At 36.3% G+C, this 24,427-nt stretch overlaps 2 protein-coding genes across 5 annotated transcripts in view; both read right to left on the minus strand.

Annotated features, from left to right (window-relative positions):
* DIAPH2 (diaphanous related formin 2) overlaps window positions 1–24,427 on the minus strand; it is a 946,398-nt gene that overhangs the window by 732,429 nt on the left and 189,542 nt on the right. For all 4 annotated transcript variants that reach the window (XM_088028705.1, XM_088028707.1, XM_088028706.1 and 1 more), the window contains one exon: window positions 3,071–3,210. In XM_088028705.1, coding sequence (XP_087884831.1) covers window positions 3,071–3,210 — 140 coding nt within the window. The remainder of the gene's footprint in view (window positions 1–3,070; window positions 3,211–24,427) is intronic.
* On the minus strand, window positions 14–1,855 carry RPA4 (replication protein A4). The gene is given in 2 exon segments (XM_028101398.2): window positions 14–1,172; window positions 1,175–1,855. Coding segments are annotated over 2 exon segments (783 nt in total). The 5' UTR covers window positions 1,317–1,855; the 3' UTR covers window positions 14–531.

A 24,427-nucleotide genomic window follows, 5' to 3' on the forward strand; every position in this document is an offset into this window, starting at 1 on the left:
ACTGAGCACTTCAATTCATAAATTGCTCTCTTTAGCACATTCAATTAACCAATTACTACATTTAGCAAGAGATAATAGGATTATAAGCTAAATCCAAACACAGAAAATAAGTCTAACGTAAAAACAATACAATTTTTGTTTTTCTCTCTTAACTGGTTCCTTGACTGATTCTATATTCTCCTAATATATGGATATTTCAGAAAAAGAAGCTCCCACACAACAAATAACAATTTTCCATTTTTTTCTGTACCTTTTCTCTCCCAAATTCATTCATCCCAGACTGTTTTCATTTGCTTGCTGGCTAATCCTACAAAAAGTCCAGTCAATTTCTCCATCACTATCTCCTTCTGAGCTTCAAATACAGTTAGAAAAACAGAGAAGTTCAAAGCATTTGGAAAAGCAGTGAGGTTCCAAAGTATGCCCCCTGAGATATTTTGTTGAAAAAAATCTACTTCCTAAAAGTCAACAGGTTTAAACACACTCACAGAGGGAGGCAAGGATCTTTGGAAAATGAAAAATCTTTTCATCGCTTCAATCAGCAGATTTAAAATGCTCTTCATCCACAGTGGGGTAACTGTAGCCCTCAATGGTCAGATACTCAAGGGCTTGCTTGATGGCCCCGTCGCTCAGGCTGTGAAGCTGGGTCTGGAGCTCGTGCAAACTTTTGCCTTCCTGTCGAGGACAGTGATGGATCAAATGCAGAACTTCCTTGTGGATGAGGTCGAGGTGGTAGTAATCGCCATACTTTTGGACCTCATCTATTTTTGATGGGACAACAGGTGCACTGGGCCCAGAGGCCACATGGTGGGCTTTATCCAACATCATATGTGCATTGACAGTTTCCAGAATATGTGTGGTGAACTCATTCATGTCCTCCAGGACAGGGATATTCAAGACTTCAAGGCCCTTTACTTCCTTAAAACATTTGAGGATACCAATCACTTTGACATATACTCCCACTGGAAGAAGCGACATCCTCTGTTTTGCTTCATTTCTTCTGAGCCACTGGCAGACCTCAATAGGCTTGGTGGTCATATCAATACTGTAAAGAATGTATTTGGAAGCCCTCTCTGCCTTTCTGGTTATCCCCACAAGAGAGACCTGGGAAACTTCAATTCCCCTAATCTTGAAGACATTGTCAACCAGGGCGGAGGTGAGCAGCTGGTTTACACAGGTATAATATCCTGGATTCGAACCCTGGATCTTGGGGCCTTAGTAGCAGGAGCTGCACCACCCTGAAATGGTTGGTCATTGCTTCCAAAGGCTCCACCCACAGCAGAAACGCTGCCATAGCTCACAAAACCATTCTTACTCATCCTTAAGGAGAGCTCAGAAAGATTAGGAGGTAGGTTTTCGCTCTAGTCAGTGAGTTCCTCGGGTAGGCTCTGACCTCTACCGAGGTTTACCACCAGAAGCTTCGATGTGTGGTGACGCAAGCAGACTCACACGACCTGTGGAGCCAATCAGCTACCAGAATGCTGCTGCCTCCAGCCAATCAGGACCTACCAATTTCTAACCTGGTCCCATAATTCTGTGGAGTTGTCTGGTAGTTGCTGGGCTGTATTTTAAAGGCCTGGCGTGTAATTTCAAGACTTTCTTAACATCTTTATTACTAGCTACCCCTCCCCTTCATTCCTAAATGCCAGAATTTTTTCTACACTCACTTCTTAAATATTCATTTATTCACCCATATAATCAACCACTCAACAGAAATTTTCAGAGCACATAAGTGCACTATGGTAAAGAGCTGTAGGTTTACATGGGGAGGAGCACAAAAATGGTTACAGTTCTCAACTCACATCCTTGTTCAAATCATTAAAACCAGAAACATTCTAGAATTACAAGATAGTCATCTTTGAATGATCATCATATTCAAAGGTAAGTCACATCTTACCACTGCCTTTGTAAAGTTTTTTTTAATTACAGAATTATAATTTTTCAGTTATTCTGACAAATGTACTATATAAAAATAAATAGTATGATATATTTCAATTTCTACTTCAATTCAAATGAACTCTAAATTATTTTCAAGGCTCTATCAATAGGGCAGAGAAATACAAACTGTGGGCTCCATTATATATTAGGAAAAACATGAATGAAACCAAAATACCATTTCTGTATACTTCTATGCAGTAATTTGTGAATTTAAGATTATAGCAATTTATATGAGTATCACCCAGAATATTTTCATATTACACTGAAAACCTATTTTCCCTCATAAAACATTTTATTTTGGTTATAATTAACCTAAAAAGTTTTTTTATGATAATAAAGAACATCAGTTATTGGAATCCACCACTGGCAAGGAACTTCTTTAAAAATCCTTTGTAGTTAGAAAATAGCCTAGGGGCGCCTGGGTGGCTCAGTCAGTTAGTCATCTGCCTTCAGCTCAGGTCAAGATCTTCAGATCCTGGGATCAATCCCTGCATTGGGCTTCCTGCTCAGCAGGGAGTCTGCTTCTCTCTCTCTCCCTCTACCCCTCCCCAGCGCTTGTTTTCTCTCAAATAAATAAATAAATAAATCTTTAGAAAAAGAGAAAAAGAAAATAGCCTAAATGTGTAGAGCTTTGAGTTTATTAATACTTCCTCTCATTCCTTTTACTGGTTAAAATAATTTAATTTTTGCTATCCCAAATTACAAAAATATGTGAACAGTATATCTAAAACTTATATAATATAAAACTGTATTTCTCAAGCAAAAATGAATAATATCAGAGCCAATATATTTAATTTGTTTTACAAATAAATATATAATAATTATTATCTGTGCAAACAAACTGCCAAGTAAATGTGGATTTTTAACTTCTGGATCCATATATTATATAATAAAAGAGGAATTAAACATCCAAGTAATATTTGTATTCTTAAAATTGCACATTATTCAGAGATCAAATTAACTATATTTTTTTAAATGTTTACAACCTCATAATCAGACATTGCTGTTTTATTAGCTAATATCAGACTGCTGTTCAGAAAATCTTGAGGTTAAAATGATGTAACTGATTGTATTCCTAACAACTACATTCAGTACAAATTGCAAGAATCATACCAAAATAGTAAGAACCACCTACCTGACAGGATTGCTGGTTAAAGAAACCCTCAGAGATTCAAGGCAGTTAAGAAGTTTCTCATCTGAAATACCAGATCGTAATTCATGAACATATTCTTGTGAAGATAAGGTGCATTCATGTTTGCTGTTTTTCAGCCCTCCCTATAAAAAAAATACCATTTTAGACAAACAACAGGTTTTAAAATAACTTTTAAAATAAATAATGCATAAAATATGTAAATATTTTACTGTAGAAAAATGTGTGCAGAATGCTATGCACTTAAAAATTCTTGGTCATAGAACTGACGTGGTAAAATCATGTTATATAGGGCGCCTGGGTGGCTCAGTTGGTTAAGCAACTGCCTTCGACTCAGGTCATGATCCTGGAGTCCCGGGATCGAGTCCCACATCGGGCTCCCTGCTCAGCAGGGAGTCTGCTTCTCCCTCTGACCCTCTTCTCTCTCATTCTCTCTCTCTCAAATAAATAAAATCTTTAAAAAATAAATAAATAAATAAAATCATGTTATATATATATCTCAGCACTCCCCTCATTCTCATTTAAAAGAAAATGACACTGCTGGTGCTCATAGTCTGAATAGACTATGGATTTGAGATTAAGTGTCACTGACAGGGATGCTTAAATTTACAATCCAGGCACTAGCATTAACATTAGCTGGCCCTCCTAAACCCACAGAATGAACATTTACAAATCATCTTATTAATTTTCCTAGTTAATATGCTTATGTTCTATACCACAAAATACAGTGAACAAAATTTAATATAAAACATTATAGATATCCCAAAACTGTTGAAATATATCAGAGAATTAGCCTACCTCAAAAAACAAGTGAAAACAGTTATTAAAATATAAAACAATACAGTCTCCACTTAGTATGTTAATCAAATTAATCTAAAGATTTCACTAATTCCCAACTATTCCTTCCTATATTACTCCCAAGTTGCAGATTAATCTTAAAAAATCATTAAATGCATTTATCTGATAATGACTAGTTTTTAGCTTAATTTCCAATATACATGGGGTTATTTCTAAAACTCATTATCTCATCACAGCTCCTTAGCATCATCACCTTGCCATAACCTTGTAAGTAGTTTGAAGTTAAGTAAGAAAAGACTGAGAGGAAAACATCATCAATACATTCATTGTACTAGTAACTCAGTTTCACATTCTAGATATACGAATGGGACAGTTATGATTATGTATATTACAAACATATTCCTCAGAATTAAAATTCTAGTTTAAGTCGCATTTTCCAAGTTCATACTAATCACACTTAGTTTCTGTAAGTACCTAAGCTAGAATAAAGAAAGCATTTTTTTTTTCAATTTGGTAGAAGACACATCATTAGAGAATATAGAATTAAAAAAAAAAAACCCAATGTGTTAATAATGAGAAATCGATTACATAGGGTTTCATGGTGTTTGCCTTTTATCGAGAATGCCTCCTCAATATAGAAATTGACAATCATTCTTAATGTCTGAATTTTTTTAATTCCACTGAATAGTGTTTGAAGTCCAATAAAGTCTTTTTTTTAGATTTTATTTATTTATCTGAGAGAAAGAGACAGACAGACAGCATGAGCAGGGGGAAGGGCAGAGGAGAAGTAGACTGCCCATTGAGCAGGGAGTCAGACATGAGGCTCGACGCCAGGATCCTGGGATCATGACCTGAGCCAAAGGCAGACACATAACCAACTGAGCCACCCAAGCACCCCTGAGGTCTAATAAAGTCTTATATAGGGGACTTGTATTCCCTAATAGTGCTGCAGCACTATCACTATTATAACACTTAAGACATTGGGGCAAAGGTCATTATTTGTGTCTATCACTCTTACAGACTCAGAACTCTATGCTAAGTATCTAACACAGTGATTCAATTCAGTGAGCCTCAAAATAAGTGTGCTATTATTGAATCTGACCATAATAATTACAGAACAAGGAATACAACTTCATAGTTTTAGATCCCATATTTTGTGTAATACAAACTTGATTTTTTCTTTATTTGTTAGGATATACAGATGTTCAAGACTTCTACTGAATAAATCACGACATAGATGGCAAAGTAAAAACATCACCATGAAATCTTTTCCACATTTCTATAACTTATTTACCCAACTCTTAAGGCTGTAGATCCACAAAGAATGATAGCAAGTAAACATTTATACTATAAAATGTTGCAAGTTTGCAGTCACAGACCACTTTCATTTGACCCTCAAACTCATTTTCTTAATTAATGGATAACAAGGCCCTACCAATCCTTCCCTGGAGGCTTGTACATGAGTTTATTACTATAGAATGACCTTTATATTTGCTGCTTTCTCTGCCTGGAGGATTCTTATTCCTGACATTTCCATCCCTAACTCATCATCTAAGTCTCAGCCCAATAGTCCTCTCCCTACCACATTCATCATCACATCATTTTAAATCTCATTTATAGTACTGGCTCGATGTAACCTTATATTGTTTAGTACTTGTTTACTGTGTCTTCCTCATTAAAACATAAGCTCTATGAGGCAGAAATCCTGCCAACCTTGTTCACCACTATATCTCCAGATCTTAACACAATGCTTGGGACACAGTAAGTATTCAAAACATATTTCTTTTTTTCTTTTTTTAAGTAGGCTCCATGCTGGGCACTTTAACATGGGGCTTAAACTCACAACCCTGAAATCAAGACCTCAGCTTAACCATCTGAGACATCCAGGTGCCCCTCAAAACATCTTTCTTTAATGAATGGATAGAGAGATGAATGAATGGTGAATAAATAAATGGGTGAATGTCTGATAAGTTTAAACATGCTGAAGCTCCAAAACTCAGTTTAGTTTTGCTTCACAATATTACACTTCTGAGATGTTCCATTACCATATATTCAGAAATGCTAGTGTAGAACAGTTAAATTGAGACCGCGTACAGCATCTTGTCTATTCATGTCTTCTAAGATTTTTTAACTGGATTATTTGCTTTTTGGGTGTTGAGCTTTTTTTAAGTTCTTTATTTGGATACTAACCCCTTATCAGTTATGTCATATTTGGATACTAACCCCTTATCAGATATGTCATTTCTAAATACCTTCTCACATTCAATAGGTTGCATTTTATTCTTTTTGTTATTTCTTTTGCTATGCAAAAGCTTTTTGTTTTGATGCAGTCCCAAAGTTTATTTTTGCTTTTCTTTCCCTTGCCACAGGAGATAGATCTAGAAAGAAGATTCTACAGCCAATGTCAAAGAGGTTACTGCCTGTCTTCTCTTCTAGGATTTTGATGATTTCAGGTCTCACAATTAGGGCTTTAATCCATTTTGAATTGTATTTGTATATGGTATAAGAAAGTGGTCCAGTTTCATTCTCTTGCAAGTTGTTGTCCAGTTTCCTAAACACCATTTCTTGAAGACACTGTCTTATTCTGCTTGAACAGTCTTTCTTGCTTGCTCCAACATTGTCTATAGTTGTGGGTTCATTTCTGAGTTTTCTGTTGTTTCATTGATGTGTCCATTTTTATGACAATACCATACTATTTTGATCACTACAATTTTGTAATACAATTTAAAGTGGGGAACTGTGATGCCTTCACAACTTTTCTTTCTCAAGGTTGCTTTAACTATGCAGGGTCTTTTGTGGTTCCATGAAAATTTTAGAATTCTTTGTTCTAGCTCTATGAAAAACGCTGTTGGTATTTTGACAGGGATTTCAGTAAATATATACATTCTTTTGGGTAATAGACATTTTAACTGTCCTTCCATTTCTTTGTGTCATTGACAATTTCTTTGGTTTTATTGTTTGTTTGTTTTTTACAGCAAGCAGCAGTGGAGGGGCAGACGGAGGGAGAGAAGCTTAAGCAGGCTCCATGTCCAGAACAGAGCCTAATGTAGGGCTTGATCTCATGACCCTAAGATCATGACCTGACCTGAAATCAACAGTACAACACTTAATCGACTGAACCACCAACGCACCCCTCATCTTCAATTTCTTTCATCAGTGTTTTATACTTTTCAGAATACAGGTCACTCAATTTTTTAGCTAGGTTTATTACTAGGTTATGTTTTTGGTGGAATTGTAAATGAAATTGATTCCTTATTTTCTCTTTCTACTGATTCATTATTGGAATATGGTAATGCCACAGATTTCTGTATGTTAATTTTGTATCCAGTGATTTAACTGAATTGTTGTATCAGATTCAGCAGTTATTTGGCAATATCTTTACATTCTTCTATAGAGAGTATCATGTCATCTACAAATAGTGAAAGTTTTACTTCTTCCTTGATGATTCAAATGCCTTTATTTCTTTTTCTTGTCTGACTGCTCAGGCTAGAACTTCCAGTACTATGTTAAATAACAGTGGTGAGAATGGACATTCCGTCTTGTTCCGGACCACAAAGGAAAACTCTCACTTTTTCCCCAGTGAGGATGACATTAGCTGTGGGTTTTTCATATATGGCCTTTATTATGTTGAGGTATGTGCCCTCTAAACCTCCTTTGTTGAGGGTTTTTATCATAAATGAATGTTGTATTTTGTCAAATCCTTTTTCTGCATCTGCTGAAGTAATTCGTATTATCCTTATCCTTTCTTTTATTAATGTGGCATATCACGCTTATTGATTTGCAAAGATTAAACCACACTTACAACACAAGACTTAATCCAAGTTGATCACAGTGAATGATTTTGTAATGTACTGTTGATTTCAGTTTGCTAGAATTTCACTGAGAATTTTTTCATCCATGTTCATTGGGATATTGGCCTGTAGTTCTCCTTTTTAGTGAAGTCTCCACCAGCTAGTAGTATTAGGGTAATGCTGGCCACTTAGAATGAATTTGGAAGTTTTCCTTCCGTTTCTATTTTCTTGAATAGTCTGAAAAGAATAGGTATTAACTCTTCTTTAAATGTTGAGTGTAATTCAGCTGTGAAGCCATCTGGCCCTGGACTTTTATTTTTTGGAAAATTTTTGATTGCTGATTCAACTTCTTTGCTGGTTATCGGTCTGTTCAAGTTTTCCATTTCTTTCTGCTTCAGTTTCAGTAGTTTATATGCTTCTAGGAATTAATCCATTTCTTCCACGTTGTCCAATTTGTTGGCATGCAATTTTTCATAATTTTCTCTTATAATTGTTTGTCTTTCTGTGGTGTTGGTTGTTATTTATCCTCTCTCTTTTGTGATTTTATTTATTTGGGTCCTTTCTCTTTTTCTTTGGTAAGTCTGACTAGGGGCTAGGGGTTTATCAATTTTATTAATTTTTTCAGAGAACCAGCTCCTGCTTTCATTGACCTGTTCTATTGTTATTGGTTTTTTTCAGTTTATGTATCATTTATTTCTGCTCTAATCTTTAATATAAAATCTTTAATATAAGAAATATATGGAAACAAATGAAAATGAACATATGGTGGTCCAAAACCTTTGGGATGCAGCAAAAACAGTCCTAAGAGGCAATACAAGCCTACCACAAGAAGCAAGAAAAATCTCAAACAACCTTACCTTAAACCTAAAGGAGCTAGAGAAGGAACAACAAATGAAGCTGAAAGCTAGCAGAGGGAAGAAAATAATAAAGATTACTTCTTTCACCTCTTTGATTTGGTTTAGTTCTAGGAATCATATTACTTTTGGTGCAATTGTGAATAGAATTGTTTGTTAATTTCTCTTTCTGCTGCTTCATCATTGGTGTACAGAAATGTTTATTGAGAGTTTTACTTCTTCCTTACCCATTTGGACACATTTTACTTCTTTTTGTTGTCTGATTGCTGTGACTAGGATGTAAAGTACTATGTATTTGGGTGCTCCCATGTTGGGTCATAAATATTTAAATTGTTATTTCTTCTTGTTGGATTGTCCCCTTCATTATTATATACTGTCTATGTTTCTTGTTACATTGTTTATCTTAAAGTCTACTTTGTCTGATGTAAGTATTGCTACTCTGGCTTTCTTTAATATTCATTTGCATGGGGCGCCTGGGTGGCTCAGTTGGTTAAGCATCTGCCTTCGGCTCAGGTCATGATCGCAGGGTCCTGGGATCAAGCCCCACATTGGGCTCCCTGCTCAGAGGGAAGCCTGCTTCTCCCTCTCCCACTCCCCTTGCTTGTGTTCTCTGTCTCTCTGTCAAATAAATAAATAAAATCTTTAAAAAAAATATTCATTTGCATGATACCTATTTGTCCATCCTCTCGCTTTCAATCTACAGGTGTCCTTAGGTCTAAAATGGGTCTCTTGTAGGCAGCATATAAATGGGTCTCGTTTTTTTATCCATTCTATCACCTTATGTCATTTGACTGGAGTGTTTCAAATTCAAAGCAATTATTGATGTTTACTTATTGCCATTTTATTACTTGTTTTGGGGCTGTTTCTGAGGATTTTGTCTTATCTTTCTTTCATGTGTTACTGATTTTCTCTGGCGACAGATCTGGATTTCTTTCTCCTTGTTTTGTGCTTATTACTGGTTTTTGATATATGGTTACCATTAGATTTGTATAAAACCTCCTCTGTATATAGCCATCTATATTAAGTTGATAGTCATTTAAGTTTGAACCCATTCTTTTCTATCCTCCCCATGTTCTAGGTGTATGTTATTACATTCTTATATCCTTTATTTTGTTAGTTCCTTGACTGATTTTTTTAATAAAAATATTCATTTTTTCTGCTTTTTGTGTTTCACACCTCTGTACTATCACTTTTGGTGTCTCCATTCCACTCAAAGTGTCCCTTTTAATATTTCTTGCAGAACTAACTCCTTTGGTTTTCGTTTCTCTGGGAAACTCTTTATCTCTCCTTCTATTCTGAATGATAGCCTTGCTGGACCAAGTATTCTTGTCTGCAGATTTTTCTCATTCAGCACTTTGAATATATCATGCCACATCCTTCAGACTTGTAATGTTTCTGTTGAGAAATCTCCTGCTAGTCTTATGAGTTTTCCCTTGGAAATTACTGACTTCTTTTGTCTTGCTGCTTTTAAGACTTTTTATCAATATATTTTGCCAATTTAATTATAATATTCTTAGTGTGAGTCTACTTTTGTAGATTTTGTTGCAGGTTCTTTGTAGCTCCTAGATTTGGATATCTGTTTCATTCCCCAGAACAGGGAAGCTTTCAGCTATTATTTGCTCAAATAAATTTTCTTCCCCCTTTTCTCTTTCTTCTTCTGGACTTCTATAATACAAATGTTATTATACTTGATGGAGTGAGAGTTCCCTAAGTTTATTCTCATTTTGAATAATTCATTTCTCTTTTGTTCAGCTTGATTACTTTCCATTACTCTGTTTTCCAGGTCACTAATTCCTTCCTCTCCTTCTTCCTTCCTGCCATTCATTACATCAAGCATGTTTCTCATTTCATTTATTATATCTTTTACCTCTCCATGTTATTCCATATCTCTGTGTTAAGGGTGTCACTTATGTCTTCCACTCTTTTATCAAGTCCAGTGAGTATTCTTATGATCATTACTGTATATTCTCTATCAGGCATGTTACTTATATCTGTTTCACTTAGCTCTCTGGCCATGGCCTTGTCCTGTTTTTCGTTAGGGATAAATTTCTCTATCTCCATTTTTTCTGCTTCTCTGTGACTGTTTCTGTGTGTTAAGAAAGTTAGTTGTGTCTTCTGCTCTTGAAAGTAGTGACTTTACAAAGAGAAGGTCATTGGGTGCCATGCAGTGTCCCCTGTTCACCAGAACTTGGCACTTCAAGAAAGTATCCAATGTGTGTTGTTATGCCCTGCTCTTGTGTCTGAGTCCCTTTTCCTTTTGGTGCAGTGATCTACACTGACTCTCTACCTGTTGTGGGCTCTGCTCGCTCCCTGTGTTATTAGTGGTACTGATGCAGGCCAGCTCTGTGGGGGCATGCCTGTCGGGGAACTAGGGAGTGGGGTGGCAGTAAAAGTGAACTTTGTGCTGAGTCACTAGTCCTATTCTGGATCCCTCAATGCACTGTGGTAGATGGGGACTACATGCCAGAGTTTCCAGGGGTACATGGCTGGGTGCAGCTGGGTCTGGCATGTGAAGGTGCCTGGGGGTGCACAAGTGGGCACCATCTGGCAGTTGGGTCCAGCATGGCAGCTCTGTGCAGCACACACAAGAGCAGCTGTGCCTTTGGTGGCTGGGCATCGAACACAACAGTAGGTGGGTGTGCAAAGCTGAGTGCAGGGCACTATACCAGCTGGGCACAGGTGGCTGGGTGCTGTACGTTGCAGCTCCTTCATGTGGCACAAACACAGCTGGGGGCATGTAGTTAGGTGCAGCACATGACAGTGCCTGGGGGTGCATGGCTGGGCACCATGGGGTATGTATGCAGCACACTGTGGCAGCTGTGCACTGGTGGCTGGTCACTGGGGCACATGTGCATTTTTAACAAAATTTGCTAGCAGGTTTGGAATGGACTATTCCTTCAGGAAAACTTGTGGGCTTGGTACACTGCTAGGGGTTAGGTAGCAAAGGTCTATACCACCCTGCCTCTGGCAGGTGGCTCTGTGTTTGTTCTGGCGAGTGGGAGAGGAAAATGGCACCTGCCAGCTCCCTTGTTTATGGAGAAGTCCACCGACATACTCTGAAGTTAGTATGAACAGATTTGTCTTCCATTTGACCCCAGCTTGTGAAAACTGGCAATTTTATGTTGCCTCTCCATGCAGGATCCTGTCTCTTTAAGGGTCACAACCCAGCTATCACTCACCCTCAGGGCTCACTCAGTGCTGAGTCCCCAAACATTAAAAGCTCCTAGTATGTCTGGTTTTATAAACTTGCAGACTCAGCCCTTCTGGTTTTTAAAGCCAAATATTATGGTGATTAGTCTTCCCTGAGTGAGCTCCTTGGATTGAAGACCTGTTTCTCTCCCCTCTCTCCATGCAGCTCTGTCCCTGTGGGCAGCCTCCCTCCCCCTTTCTGAGCTTCCTAACCTTTAAGCCGCAGCTTCTTATCTATATTTACTTGTGGAGTTTGTTCTCCCAGTATTTGGATTACATGCTTTTGTTTGTTGACTTAGAAGTGGACAATATCTACTTAGAAACAAGAGATGGGGTCAGCTCAGAGTCTTCCTATTCTGCCACCTTCCCAAGCTCCCCCTTGTAAAGACTTTACCACCACTTACGAATTTTAATTGACTTAGTCTGAGCATGGTCTGTCACTCTTCAATGTAAATACACATTTCCTTGTAATCTGAGTTAAGACTTCATACTTCTAAGTTGTAAAGGTATCTTGCTGCAAACACTGGGAAGAACTACTGATCTGTACATGAGTATTTTCAACTACAGTATGCAGAGAAATAGCAATTACTATTAGTGATATCATCTTCAAATAGGACAATAATATTGTCATGAAAACAGAAATATTGTTACTGTTATTGACCATGATTTATAAACCATAATGCAGTCAGTTTTCTTTGGCTACATTATTCACACTGAGTTTCTTATCTATCATTGCAGTTCTCTGAAAAGACAATGTTATACATTAACAAATTTGGAATTATATCTACAATGGTTCACAGCGTTGTTTTGAGAGGCTCCTATAACATTAAAAGCATAAGAAAGAGGAAAAAAAAGCATAAGAAAGAGAAAACCCATTTTCCTCATCATCTGTTCCTTGAGTTTCAGTAGGAAAAGGAAACAAAACAAGAGCCTGGTTCAAGTCAATCTACCTATACATTCTAATAGCGATGTATTTGGTGAGCTATACAACTCTGAGTATGCTGCTAAAAATTTAGATGGCTTTTCTTCAGTTACATAAGAAACACATTTCCGCTAAATTTTTTCTATCTATATGCTTATGTATGTTTATATGTTTGTATGTGTACAAGACTTTTCTCCTGTATTCAAATGTATTACCAAATCAATTAGTATCTCAAATGAGTTCTATTAAAAAACATATTTCATAAAGGGAGATTGAGTTACATAATTCATTTATCAAAAAAATACAAGGTATTTTAAATAAATATATTACATTTCAAATAATTTTATTTAAAATTTGCCTTAAAAATTCTTGAAATTGCTTGAAAATTATAGCCTAAAAGATACTACATATTATCAATTCAAGATCTCTAAGATAAAAACCTATACAGAACATTACTATCATGGTATAACTTCATATTGTCATTTTCCATTGCAGGACACAATGTTTTTAATTAAGACCTTTTCAGAGGGCAAAATAAGAGAACATACATGAAATTCTAGGACAGGAAAAAGAAAGGTTTTTTTTTTTTTAACAATATGAAAAAAACATTAAGTTGAAGACACTGGAAGAAGATGGCCATCTATAAGCCAAGGAACAAGGTCTTTGAAGAAACAAATCCTATGGACACCTTGATCTTTGACCTCTGGCCTCTAGAATTTTAAGAAAATAAATACTTGTTGTTTAGGTCACCCAATCTGTGGTATTTGTTACAGCAGCCCTAGCAAACTAATATAACATCGATTGTTTTTACATTCTTCAGAGTAAAAATCTACATATTGTCACTGTATAATTCAAATTGTTTGCTTCCATTATGATTGTCTGAATAAATGTATTATGTTAAAATAATGAAAAAAGCATCATTATTCTTCAAATTATACATACTATTTGTCCCAAAAGGATCTGACTGAGCGCATATAAATGTGATTAAAATGTTTAAAATATAGGACTTTTGATGAGAAATCATGTATTGTTTACTTATTGAAGTTTCTATATATCAAACATTAGCAAAACTATTTCACCTCAAAATCACAGAATCTAAAAAACACTTAAATCCTTCTTTCAGTACATGTACTATTAGAAATGTCAAGTACACAGAACCTCTAATAATATATTTAAATTCTATAGCCCTATTGTTATTTCTTCTGTTGTGGAACACAAATATAATTTGTAGAGTATGGAGGAAAATATTTCATAATAACATCAAATAATTGCTCGATTAAATACACAATAAATTTTAATTTTTTTACAGTAACTGAGACAAAAGGGTGATATTTTATTTTATGTTTTTAAACATTTTATTTAATTGAGAGAAAGAGACAGAGAGAGAGAGCATGCACACACAAATAGGGGGAGCGGTAGAGGGAGAAGCAGACTACCCTCTGAGCAGGGAGCCTGACGTGGGGCTTGACCCCAGGACCCTGGGATCATGACCTAAGCCAAAGGCAGACATTTAACCGACTGAGACACCCAGGTACCCCAAAAGAATATTTTAATAAGTAGAATGTTGATCTCAAAACACTGAACTGCATTTCTTACAAAAAGCCACCTCATTTGCTCTATACACTTTCAGAGACAAAAAACAAGGGAAAGCTAAACCATTCTTAAATAATTTGCTAGTGAAGGCTAATTAAAATATTTAACAATATTCAAAATTAGCCAATCTGTATAACAAATCTTCCACACTTCTCTTTCATATGAAACAAAATAAATGTATGATCTATTCCATACTTAAAATCTACCCATATTTCCTTTTAAAACAAGTATTTCACAATTGGGGTGAACAATGGGCATATGGGTGAGTCACACCAAGTAAATCCCTAAAAGTATAAAGCAATTTTTATAAGCCCTTATAACCAATCACAGTATTTGATAAAAAAAAAAGTATTATACTTACCTTTTATTTGACAGACGCCCTTGAGATATATCAGATAATGAAATGTAAACAGATTTAAAGTAACCCAGGAGTTCCTAAACCTGGGTCCCATTAATGGAGTATGTACACATGGAAGGGAAGAAATGACATCTTTATTTTCAATACCCACTTACTTGAAGCTTCCATCATCTTCAATTATGAATGTAGGACAGACCAGAGTAGTTTAAGCAGCACCTACAACTTGATCAATGCGACTAAAAGTCACAAGTATTTTCCCATTGTACCACACATACCACATTTGTAACAGTATCTCAAAATACCAATTATGGGGGCGCCTGGGTGGCTCAGTTGGTTAATCGACTGCCTTCGGCTCAGGTCATGATCCTGGAGTCCCGGGATCGAGTCCCACATTGGGCTCCCTGCTGAGCAGGGAGTCTGCTTCTCCCTGTGAACCTCTTGCCTCTCATGCTCTCTATCTCATTCTCTCTCTCTCTCAAATAAATAAATAAAATCTTTAAAAAAAAAAAATACCAATTATGCTCACCATTTCTTCAGAATTACCTTAGTTATACAAGCTACCACTTGGTCTTGTTATTTAATAAATATTGTAAAGAAGCACACTGCTCTGTCTTCATTTTTAAATTATATCTTCTATTTTGAGATAATTATAAATAACCACGTAATTTATTTTATTTTTTTTATTTTTTTTCAAAGATTTTATTTATTTATTTGAGACAGAGAGAAGGGGGGAGGTGGAGAGAGAGAGAGAGAGAGCACGAGCGCACATGAGACGGGGGAGGGTCAGAGGGAGAAGCAGACTCCCTGCCGAGCAGGGAGCCTGATGCGGGACTCGATCCCCGGACTCCAGGATCATGACCTGAGCCGAAGGCAGTTGCTTAACCAACTGAGCCACCCAGGCGCCCTATAAATAACCATGTAATTTAAAGAAAAATGCATAGATATTATGTTTCCCCCAGTGATAACATCTTGCAGAATTATATAACAATATCACAATCAGGATAATGATAATAAGAAATAACACCTATCTTATGCAGAGTTCCCTAGTTTTACTTGCATTTCTGTGTGTGTGTGTGTGTGTGTATTTAGTTCAGTGCAGTTTGATCATGTGTACATTTACGTACCCAACCACCAAAATCAACATACAGAATACTTCCACTGCCACAGAAATTCCACATTTTGCCCTTTCATAACTACACTCAAATCCATCCCAGAACGTTCCACCCCCGGTCACCAATTATCTATTTTCCGTTTCTATAATTCCGCTTTTTCAAGAACGTCATACATAGGAAATCTTACAGTAGTAACCTCTTAGCATGCATGGGCTTTGTTCACTCAGCAGAATAACCTGGAGATTCATGTAAGTTACTGCACATATCAATTGTTTATTCTTGTTTATTGCTGAGTAGTTTTACATAGAAAGGATATACTACAGTTATTTAACCAATCACCCATTGAGGATATGTGGGTTGTTACCAATTTTATTCTATTATGAACAAAACTGCTATGCACAACTGTGCATAAGTTTTTGTGTAAATATAAGTATCTATTTCTCTTATTTTACTTTGAAAAAATAATTTGGTAACTATATTTAAATATAGTTAGTTTCCTTTGTAATCCTATCTGTTTTATGTTTTACACTTAAAAACATGATTCTGGTGGGGGGAGTTAACATGGCAGAGCAATAGAGAAAGGTGAGAGAGAGTGGAGCACAGAGAGATAATGTACAAGGAAAACATTTATCCTATGACACTGCTGAGAAAACAAAACAGGCTGATTTCTGAGAGTTTTTACAACCAGAGGGGATCAAAGACTGGAGTTTTAGAGGTCCCAGGTGTGGCTACTGTAGAGCCCAGAGGGCAATGCAATGATTCTGTGGAGAAGGAGGGAAGATAGCCCAGGGGCACACAGCACAAACTAAGGATCCCATGGGATGGACTGGGAAAGACGGTTCCTCCTACTTGGAGCACATCTGGAAGAGGTGGCACTGCCTCGCTGGAGACAAAATCACTGGCAGGCAACATCCTTTTTGGGACAAAACTGCATTAGTCCCAGCAAAGTGAGACCCTCCCACAGAGAACCTGTGGAGGACCTGCCACAACAGGTCCCTAAAATTTTGAGCTCTAATACTCAGCTGGACTTCCTGGGATACAGCCCAAGAGGCACTGTGCGGCAGGGTGGGCAGATGCCTTAGACACAAACATGGTGAAGGCAGGGATCTGAGGGATGCATGGGACATGGGAGGGGAGATGGTTCACTCTTCTGGGAGGGCTTTGCCAAGAGTGGTGTGTGAGAACTCCCCTCTCCAGAGACAAGGGAGCTGACTGGAGCCATTTCTCTCTCACGCCCCTCACATAAACTAACTTGAGGAGCAGCACAGCACCAACACTGGTGGCCTAAACCTCTTACTCCAAATCCCACCAACCTGCTCTTTGCTGGTACTGCTTTTCTCAGGCAAGAGTACATGAGAACCAGTATAGTGGGTCCTTCCCCTAGAAGATGAGCACAAAGCCCCTGTAGCCACCACATCTACAGACCACAGAGTTCTGCAAAACTTTAGCTGTAGTGGAAATACCATCAGGTCCCTTTTAACAAGCAGACCAGAGCACACCTAGTTAAAACTCACCACACTCTGTCCAAAGTCCAAACACTCCCCACTGTAGGCAAGGAGAAACTCTACAGAGGATTGATCTGAAGGAAAGAGCAGCCAAAACACAGCAGCACAGTGTACACAGCATAGACCAGAGATACTTCCTGAAGAGCCAGGCCTTGGACCTCTTCTTTATAAAGCCATTACTCTCACAAGAGACACTTCCTGAAGAGCCAGGCCCTGGACCTCTTCTTTATAAAGCCAATACTCGCAGGAGCAGGAAACATTAATAGGCTTTCTGAACACAGAAGAAGAGACCCAGACAAAATGCCAAGATGAAGGAACTCATCCAAAAACAAAGAACAAAAGGTCATAGCAAGGGATCTAATTGAAACAACGTAAGTAATATATCTGAAATAGAACTTAAAGCAACAATCAAAAGATACTAGCTTAGTTTGAGAAAAGCATAAAAGACACTAGGGGTTCCCTTACACAGAGATAAAAGACTTACAAACAAGTCAGGCCAAAATAAAAAATGCAATAACTGAGATTTGAAACCAAATGAATGGAATGTCCACAAGGATGGAAGAAGTAGAGGAATGAATAAGTTAAATAGAAGATAAAATTATGGAAAATAATGAAGCTAAAAAGAAGAGGGAAAAAGATAACAGATCATGAATGCAGACTTAGAAAATTCGGTGACTCCATTAGGCATAATAACATTCTTATCCTAGAAGTCACCAATAAAAAGAGAAGGAAAAGTGGGCAGGTTTATTTAAGGAAATTATAGCTGAAAGCTTCCCTAATCAGGACATCTAAATCCATGAGGCACAGAGAACACCCATCAAAATAACAAAGCAGGCCAACACAAAGATATATTGTAGTTTAACTGGCAAAATATTGAGATAAATAAAAAAATCCTAAAGTCAACAAGACAAAAGCGGCCCCTACTTAAAAGAGAAGACCAGTCAAGTTAGCAGCAGTTCTATCCACAGAAACTTGGCAGGCCAGAAGAAAGTGCCATGATGTATGAAATGTGCTGAATGCAAAAAATATGCAGCCAAGACTACTCTATCCAGCAAGGTTGTCATTCAGAACAGAAGGAGAGATAAGAGTTTCTGAGACAAAAACTAAAAGAGAGGGTAACCACTAAACCAGCCCTGCAAGAAACATTAAAGGGGATTCTTTCAGTGGAAGAGAAAGACCAAAAGTGACAAAGACTAGAAAGGAACAGAGAAAATATCCAGAAACAAGGACTTAACAGGTAATACAGTAACACTAACTTAATACCTATAATCACTCTGAATGTAAATGGACTCAATGCTCCAATCAAAAAACATATAGTATCATAATGGATAACAAAACAAGACCCATCTATATGCTGCCTATAAGACATTCAACTTAGACCTAAAGACACCTGCAGACTGAAAGTGAGGGGATGGAGAAACATTCATCATTCACAAGGACACCAAAAGAAGGCCAGAATAGCAATACTTCTATCACACAAACTAGATTTTAAAACAAAGACTATAACAAGAGATAAAGAGGGGCATTATATCCTAATAAAGGGGGTCTATCCAAAAGGATCTAACAACTATCAATATTTATGCCCCCAAAGAAAGAGCACCCACATATATAAAACAATAACAAACATAAAGGAACAATTTGATAATGGTACAGTAATAGTAGGGGACGTTAAATCAATGCTTATATCAATGGACAGATCATCTAAGCAGAAAATCAACAAGGAAACAATAGCTTTGAATGATATACAGTCCAAAACCCTTGGGATGTAGCAAAAGCAGTCATAAAAGGGAAGCATATAACAATACAGTTCTAACTTAAGAATCAAGGAAAAATTTCAAAGATATAACCTAACCTTACACCTAAAGGAATGAGAAAAAGAACAACAAATGAAGCCTAAAGCCAGCAGAACAAGGGAAATAATAAAGATTAGTCAGGAATAAATGATATAGAAACAAACAAACAAAAACAAAAACCCCAGTAAAACAGATGAATGAAACCAGGAGCTTATTCTTTGAAAAAATTAATAAAATTGACAAACCCCTAGCCAAACGTATCAGAAAGAAAAGGAAAGAACCCAAATAAAATCACAGAGAGAGGAAAGATCACAACTAATACCAAAGAAATACAATTATAAGAGAATATTATGGAAAATTATATGCCAACAAATTTGGCAATATGGAAGAAATGGAGAAATTCCTACAAACATATAAACTACCAAAATTAAAAAGGAAGAATATAGAAAACTTGAACAGACTTGATAATGGCACAATAATAGTAGGGGACAGGAAAGAAATTAAATCAGTAATCAAAAATCTCCCAACAAACAAAACTCCAGGCCCAGATGGCTTCCCAGGGGAATTCTACCACACATTTAAAGAAGAGTTAATACCTAGTCTTCTCAAACTGTTACAAAAAAATAGAAGGAAAACTTCCAACCCATTCTACGAGGCCAGCATTACCTCAATTACAAAACTAGACAAAGACCCACTAACAGAATTAAAGGCCAATATCGCTGATGAACATGGACACAAAAAAATCTCAAGAAAATACTAGCAAACTGAATCCAACAGTACATTAAAAGAATCATTCACCACAATCAAGTGGGATTTATTCCTGGGTTGCAAGGCTAGTTCAATATTTACAAATCAATCAACATGATACACCACATTAATAAAAGCAGAAAAAGCATTTGACGAAGTACAGCATCGATTCTTGATAAAAACTCTCAACAAAGTAGGGATACTGTTCTTTAACATAGCGCTGGAAGTCCTATCCTCAGCAATCAGACAACAAAAAGAAATAAAAGGCATCTAAATCTGCAAGGAAGAAGTGAATCTTTTACTATTTCCAGACAACACGCTCTATGAATCTTTTACTATTTCTAGACAGCATGCTCTATGTAGAAAACAAACAAGACTCCATCAAAAAATTGCTAAAACAGGTAGAATAACTCTGTAAAGTCACAGGACACAAAAGTCATCGTAGAGAAATCTGTTACATTTCTATACATCAATAATACCATCTGGAAATAGTAAAAGTTTTATTTCTTCCTTACTTATTTGAATGCCTTTTCTTTTCATTGTCTGACTGCTCTGGCTAGGACTTCCAGTACTATGTTGAGTAAAATTATTGAGAATGGACATGCCTATCTTGTTCCTGACCTTAGGAGAAAAGCTCTCAGTTTTTCCCCATTAAGGATGATGTTTGCTGTGGGTATTTCATAGATGGTCTTTATTATGTTGAGGTCTGTTCCCTCTAGCCCTATTCTGTTGGGGGTTTTATCATAAATTGATGTTGTACTTTGTCCAATACTTTTCTACATTTATTGAATGATCATATGGTTCTTACCCTTTCTCTTATTGATGTAATGCATCATACTGACTTGTGAATACTGAACCTCCCTTCCATCCTGGTAATAAATCCCACTTGATTGTATGAATGAGTTTTTTAGTGTACTGTTGAATTGGGTTTTCTAGTATTTTATTGAGATTTTTTGCATTTATGTTCATGAGGGATATTGGCCTGTAGTTTTCTTTTTTTGTGATGTCTTTATCTGGTTTTGGTATGAAAAGGATTTTCTTTTAAAGGAGGTTTATATTTTGGTCAAATTTGAGGAACTGTCATAGGGAAGTAGAAAGCACTGAAAAGATTTAGTCTGTGGAGTGACAAATATATCTGTATTGAAAATGATGGGCTGGCCAAGGAGGTATATAGAAAAGCAGCTAGGGGAGAGAACAGAAGCAGATTTGAGTCTTTTAAATTCATCAGGGAAGAATATGATGATGTGCTGTAAACACTGCAGTTAGAAAGACAAAACTGGATTAGAGAGTCATTTAGGACATAAACTTAATAACTTGGTAAGTGAATGAATGGGGATGCTGGGCTAGGTAAGATGGAAAAACTAAGATGTTAATCAGGTTTAAGCAATCCGTCTGAGTTACCTGATACTGTTATCCTCATTTTTACTCATCAGGAAACTGAGGATGAGAAAACCTGAACAAATTCACATTAGTAGTAAGTGGTAGAACCTGAATTTGATCCCAAGTCTGTCTAACACTGAGGCCTGTGTCCTTAACCACTAATCAACTCTGTCTCCAAATTAGTATTGATAAATAAAGTGATAAAATAAGGTCAAGTAAGAAAATCTGAGAAGTGCTTACATTTAGAAGCAGACAGCAGGAAGTATAAAATAGAATATTTTATAGACAGACAATAGTGAGGGAGAGGATATTTTAATCTGTTTATATGCAACTGAACACTCAATTTTCCCTTTATGTGATCTGACCTCTAAAAATTTATGGCATCATTAATAGTGACAAGATTTTTACAATTAAATGAGCTATTCCATAAATGTTCAGTTTATTTAAAGAAATTGACATCTTTAGGATCAAATAGCATCTTCTATCCTACTAAACAGGACTTCCTCTTCCTTAAAAGAGGAATGATTTGTTTAGGTTAGCATATGTAAACTCTAAAAATGCCTGGAAGTTGATCTTTCTTGGTTTCATTTCAATAAACGGGTTTTATCTAACCTAGTCAAACGTATTTTTTTTACAGTAGTGATGAATTTATAGGTTACTAAGTAGTGATGAAATTATAGGTTACTAAGCTTTTTGTGATAATCTATGCTTCATGAGAACCAATTCTAGTTCTTAAATAGTATACAAGGAATATCACAAAAAATACCTCTTGCTCAAAGCCCTAGCCTAAATTGAAAGAACAACCTGATAAAAATACTGAGCTAGCACTTTAGCATGTAGTATTCATAGGGTTTTTTATAAAAGTATAAACAATGTTCTGGTTCATAACATCTATATATCATGTAACAGAGGTTATGCCAGTAGAAGCAGCAGTATAATTTTAATCAATGTAATGGCATTACTTTCACAGATTACCAACCATTTTTGCTGGTAGCATTCTTACCTCTAAAGACCTAAGTTGTGAATTTGAACATAAGAAAACACATATTCCTGTTTCATCAAAATAATTATTCTAAAAAATAACATTACTTCATGATCCACATTTGACATTTTATTACTTCAGCATAACATCTATTTCTTAGAGAGGAAATCAACATAATCTAGCACTTCAACACATACACACACACATCTCTAATAAGGCTTCATTTCCTTCTATTGCTACCCAAACTAAAATGTCACTGTTAAGTATCTTCAATAGTTAAGATAATCAGTAATTTATTTTATAAATCTCATCACAAAATGAATGACTCTTTCACTTTATCAAGTATATTCAATGAGGGATTTTTACTGCAAACAATAAAAAGTACAATTTGTGGGTTTCTTAAGAATATGTTTACTCCTGGGGACAAAAGGTACAGAAAAAGGAATATAGTCAATGGTGTGGCAAAAGGGTTGCATGGTGACAGACGGTAGCTACACTATAGTGAGCAAAATATAATGTACAGACTTGTGGAATGACTATGTCATAAACCTGAAACTAATGTAACATTGTGTGTCCATTATACTTCTAATAAAAATGAATTGAACCTTTAAGCACAAAAAAAAAACAATATGTTTACTCCACAAAAAAGAATTTATACTATGCAAATCCGACATCAGTCAGAAGGTTCTGTTGCCAACTCTACATTCCGTTAAACACCGCAAAGCAAAACAACAACAAAAAAAAGCCATCTGGAGCTCAGTAGGTTAATGCACTATTCTGACATTTCCAACTAGTACAATTAAGGGAAAACACTTTCAAAAGAAGACGGTGCTATATGTGTCTTTAGGGAAAAAAATAAGGGATCTTGCAAAAACAAAAACCTTAAGATTCCTTATGTTTCTTCAAAAGTTGTGGCATGTCATTGGCAAGTATTAATATCTTTATGCAGATCCACTCAGTCAAAAATACAGTAAGAGTTTCTACGAGAAACAAGACATTATCCTAAGCATTGAGAGGAATGTGAACATGCATAAATGCCATGTTCACATTCCTCATGAATGCTCATGCCTGGCAAGATATATTCATGCAATATCAAAGACTGATCTCATCTCTAAAAGCATGTATAGTCATAAATTGCACTTATATACAAAACCAGATCATACATTATAATTCATTTACTCGCTTAATACAGTAGGAGGAAACACACTTTGGAGTCACTGAGATTTGATTTTGAGTCCAGTATCTGCTACTTAGGACTGTTTAACTGTACGAGTAACAATTTTTCTGGTTTTCCTTATGTCTTAGAAAATTGTTTTGAAGATTTCAATGTAAATAAGTGTAAAGTGTCCAGCACTGTACCTGACACATAGTTAGGTATACAACGGATATTTATTACCTCTCTTATCATCAGCAGCATCCAATTTCCTTTTTTTTTTTAATTTTTAAGTATTGTTGGCATACAATGTCATAATAATTTCAGGTTAACATCCAACTTCTTGAGTATACTATGTGACATTTTACATTTATTATCATGATTCTTGTAAATATACCTATAAAGCAATAATTTTCCTCAATTTACAAATGAGAAAACTGGAGCTCAAAAAAATTAAGCAATTTATCTGAGGTCACACAGCTACTAAGTAGTAGAGATCCAACTGTCGTCTATTTGAACTCTTTGCTGGGGCCTATAAAGCCTGTGTAACTTTTCCCCTTCCCACTGTTACTTCATCTGACTTCATCCCACATTCCTATTCACTACTCACCAACCACACTGGTCTGTTATCGGTCATTCAAATGTCCCAAGCCCATTCCCACATTAGGGCCTTCACAAGTACTTTTTCCCTCTGCTCTTAGAAGGCTCTTTTCCTGAATTTGTGCACGGTTGTCTCCTTCCCATTATTCAAATACCACCTTCTCACATAGACCTTCTCTAACCATCCCAGAACATGCAGCTACCATTAAAATAGCATCCTACAACAACCCACCTCACAGTGATTTAGTCTTTTGGAGGCTCTTATTATAGATTAGCATTTTCTTTGTTTACTCATCTGTTGATTATCTGAGATAATTTACACAATGAGAACAAACTTATCACGTTCAGTCAGATTCTCTTACTTTTAGAAGGCTATACCCTCTACAAGTACTGGAAACAAATCTCTAGATTCCTAATCTTACAAAAAAACTGTAAATCAATCCTCATTTTTCATCACACTGGGATCCATAAATCAGTCCATTTGATCTGTCTGGTCTCCTGATCAGTTAACATCTCACATATATCATTTTAGATCAGCAGAAGGTAGTGTGAGAGATTTTGCCAG

The sequence above is a fragment of the Eumetopias jubatus genome, unplaced genomic scaffold (genome assembly GCF_037043125.1).
Source record: "Eumetopias jubatus isolate StellerSeaLion01/CBP00866 unplaced genomic scaffold, mEumJub1_p1.0 scaffold_11, whole genome shotgun sequence".
Lineage (NCBI taxonomy): Eukaryota > Metazoa > Chordata > Mammalia > Carnivora > Otariidae > Eumetopias > Eumetopias jubatus.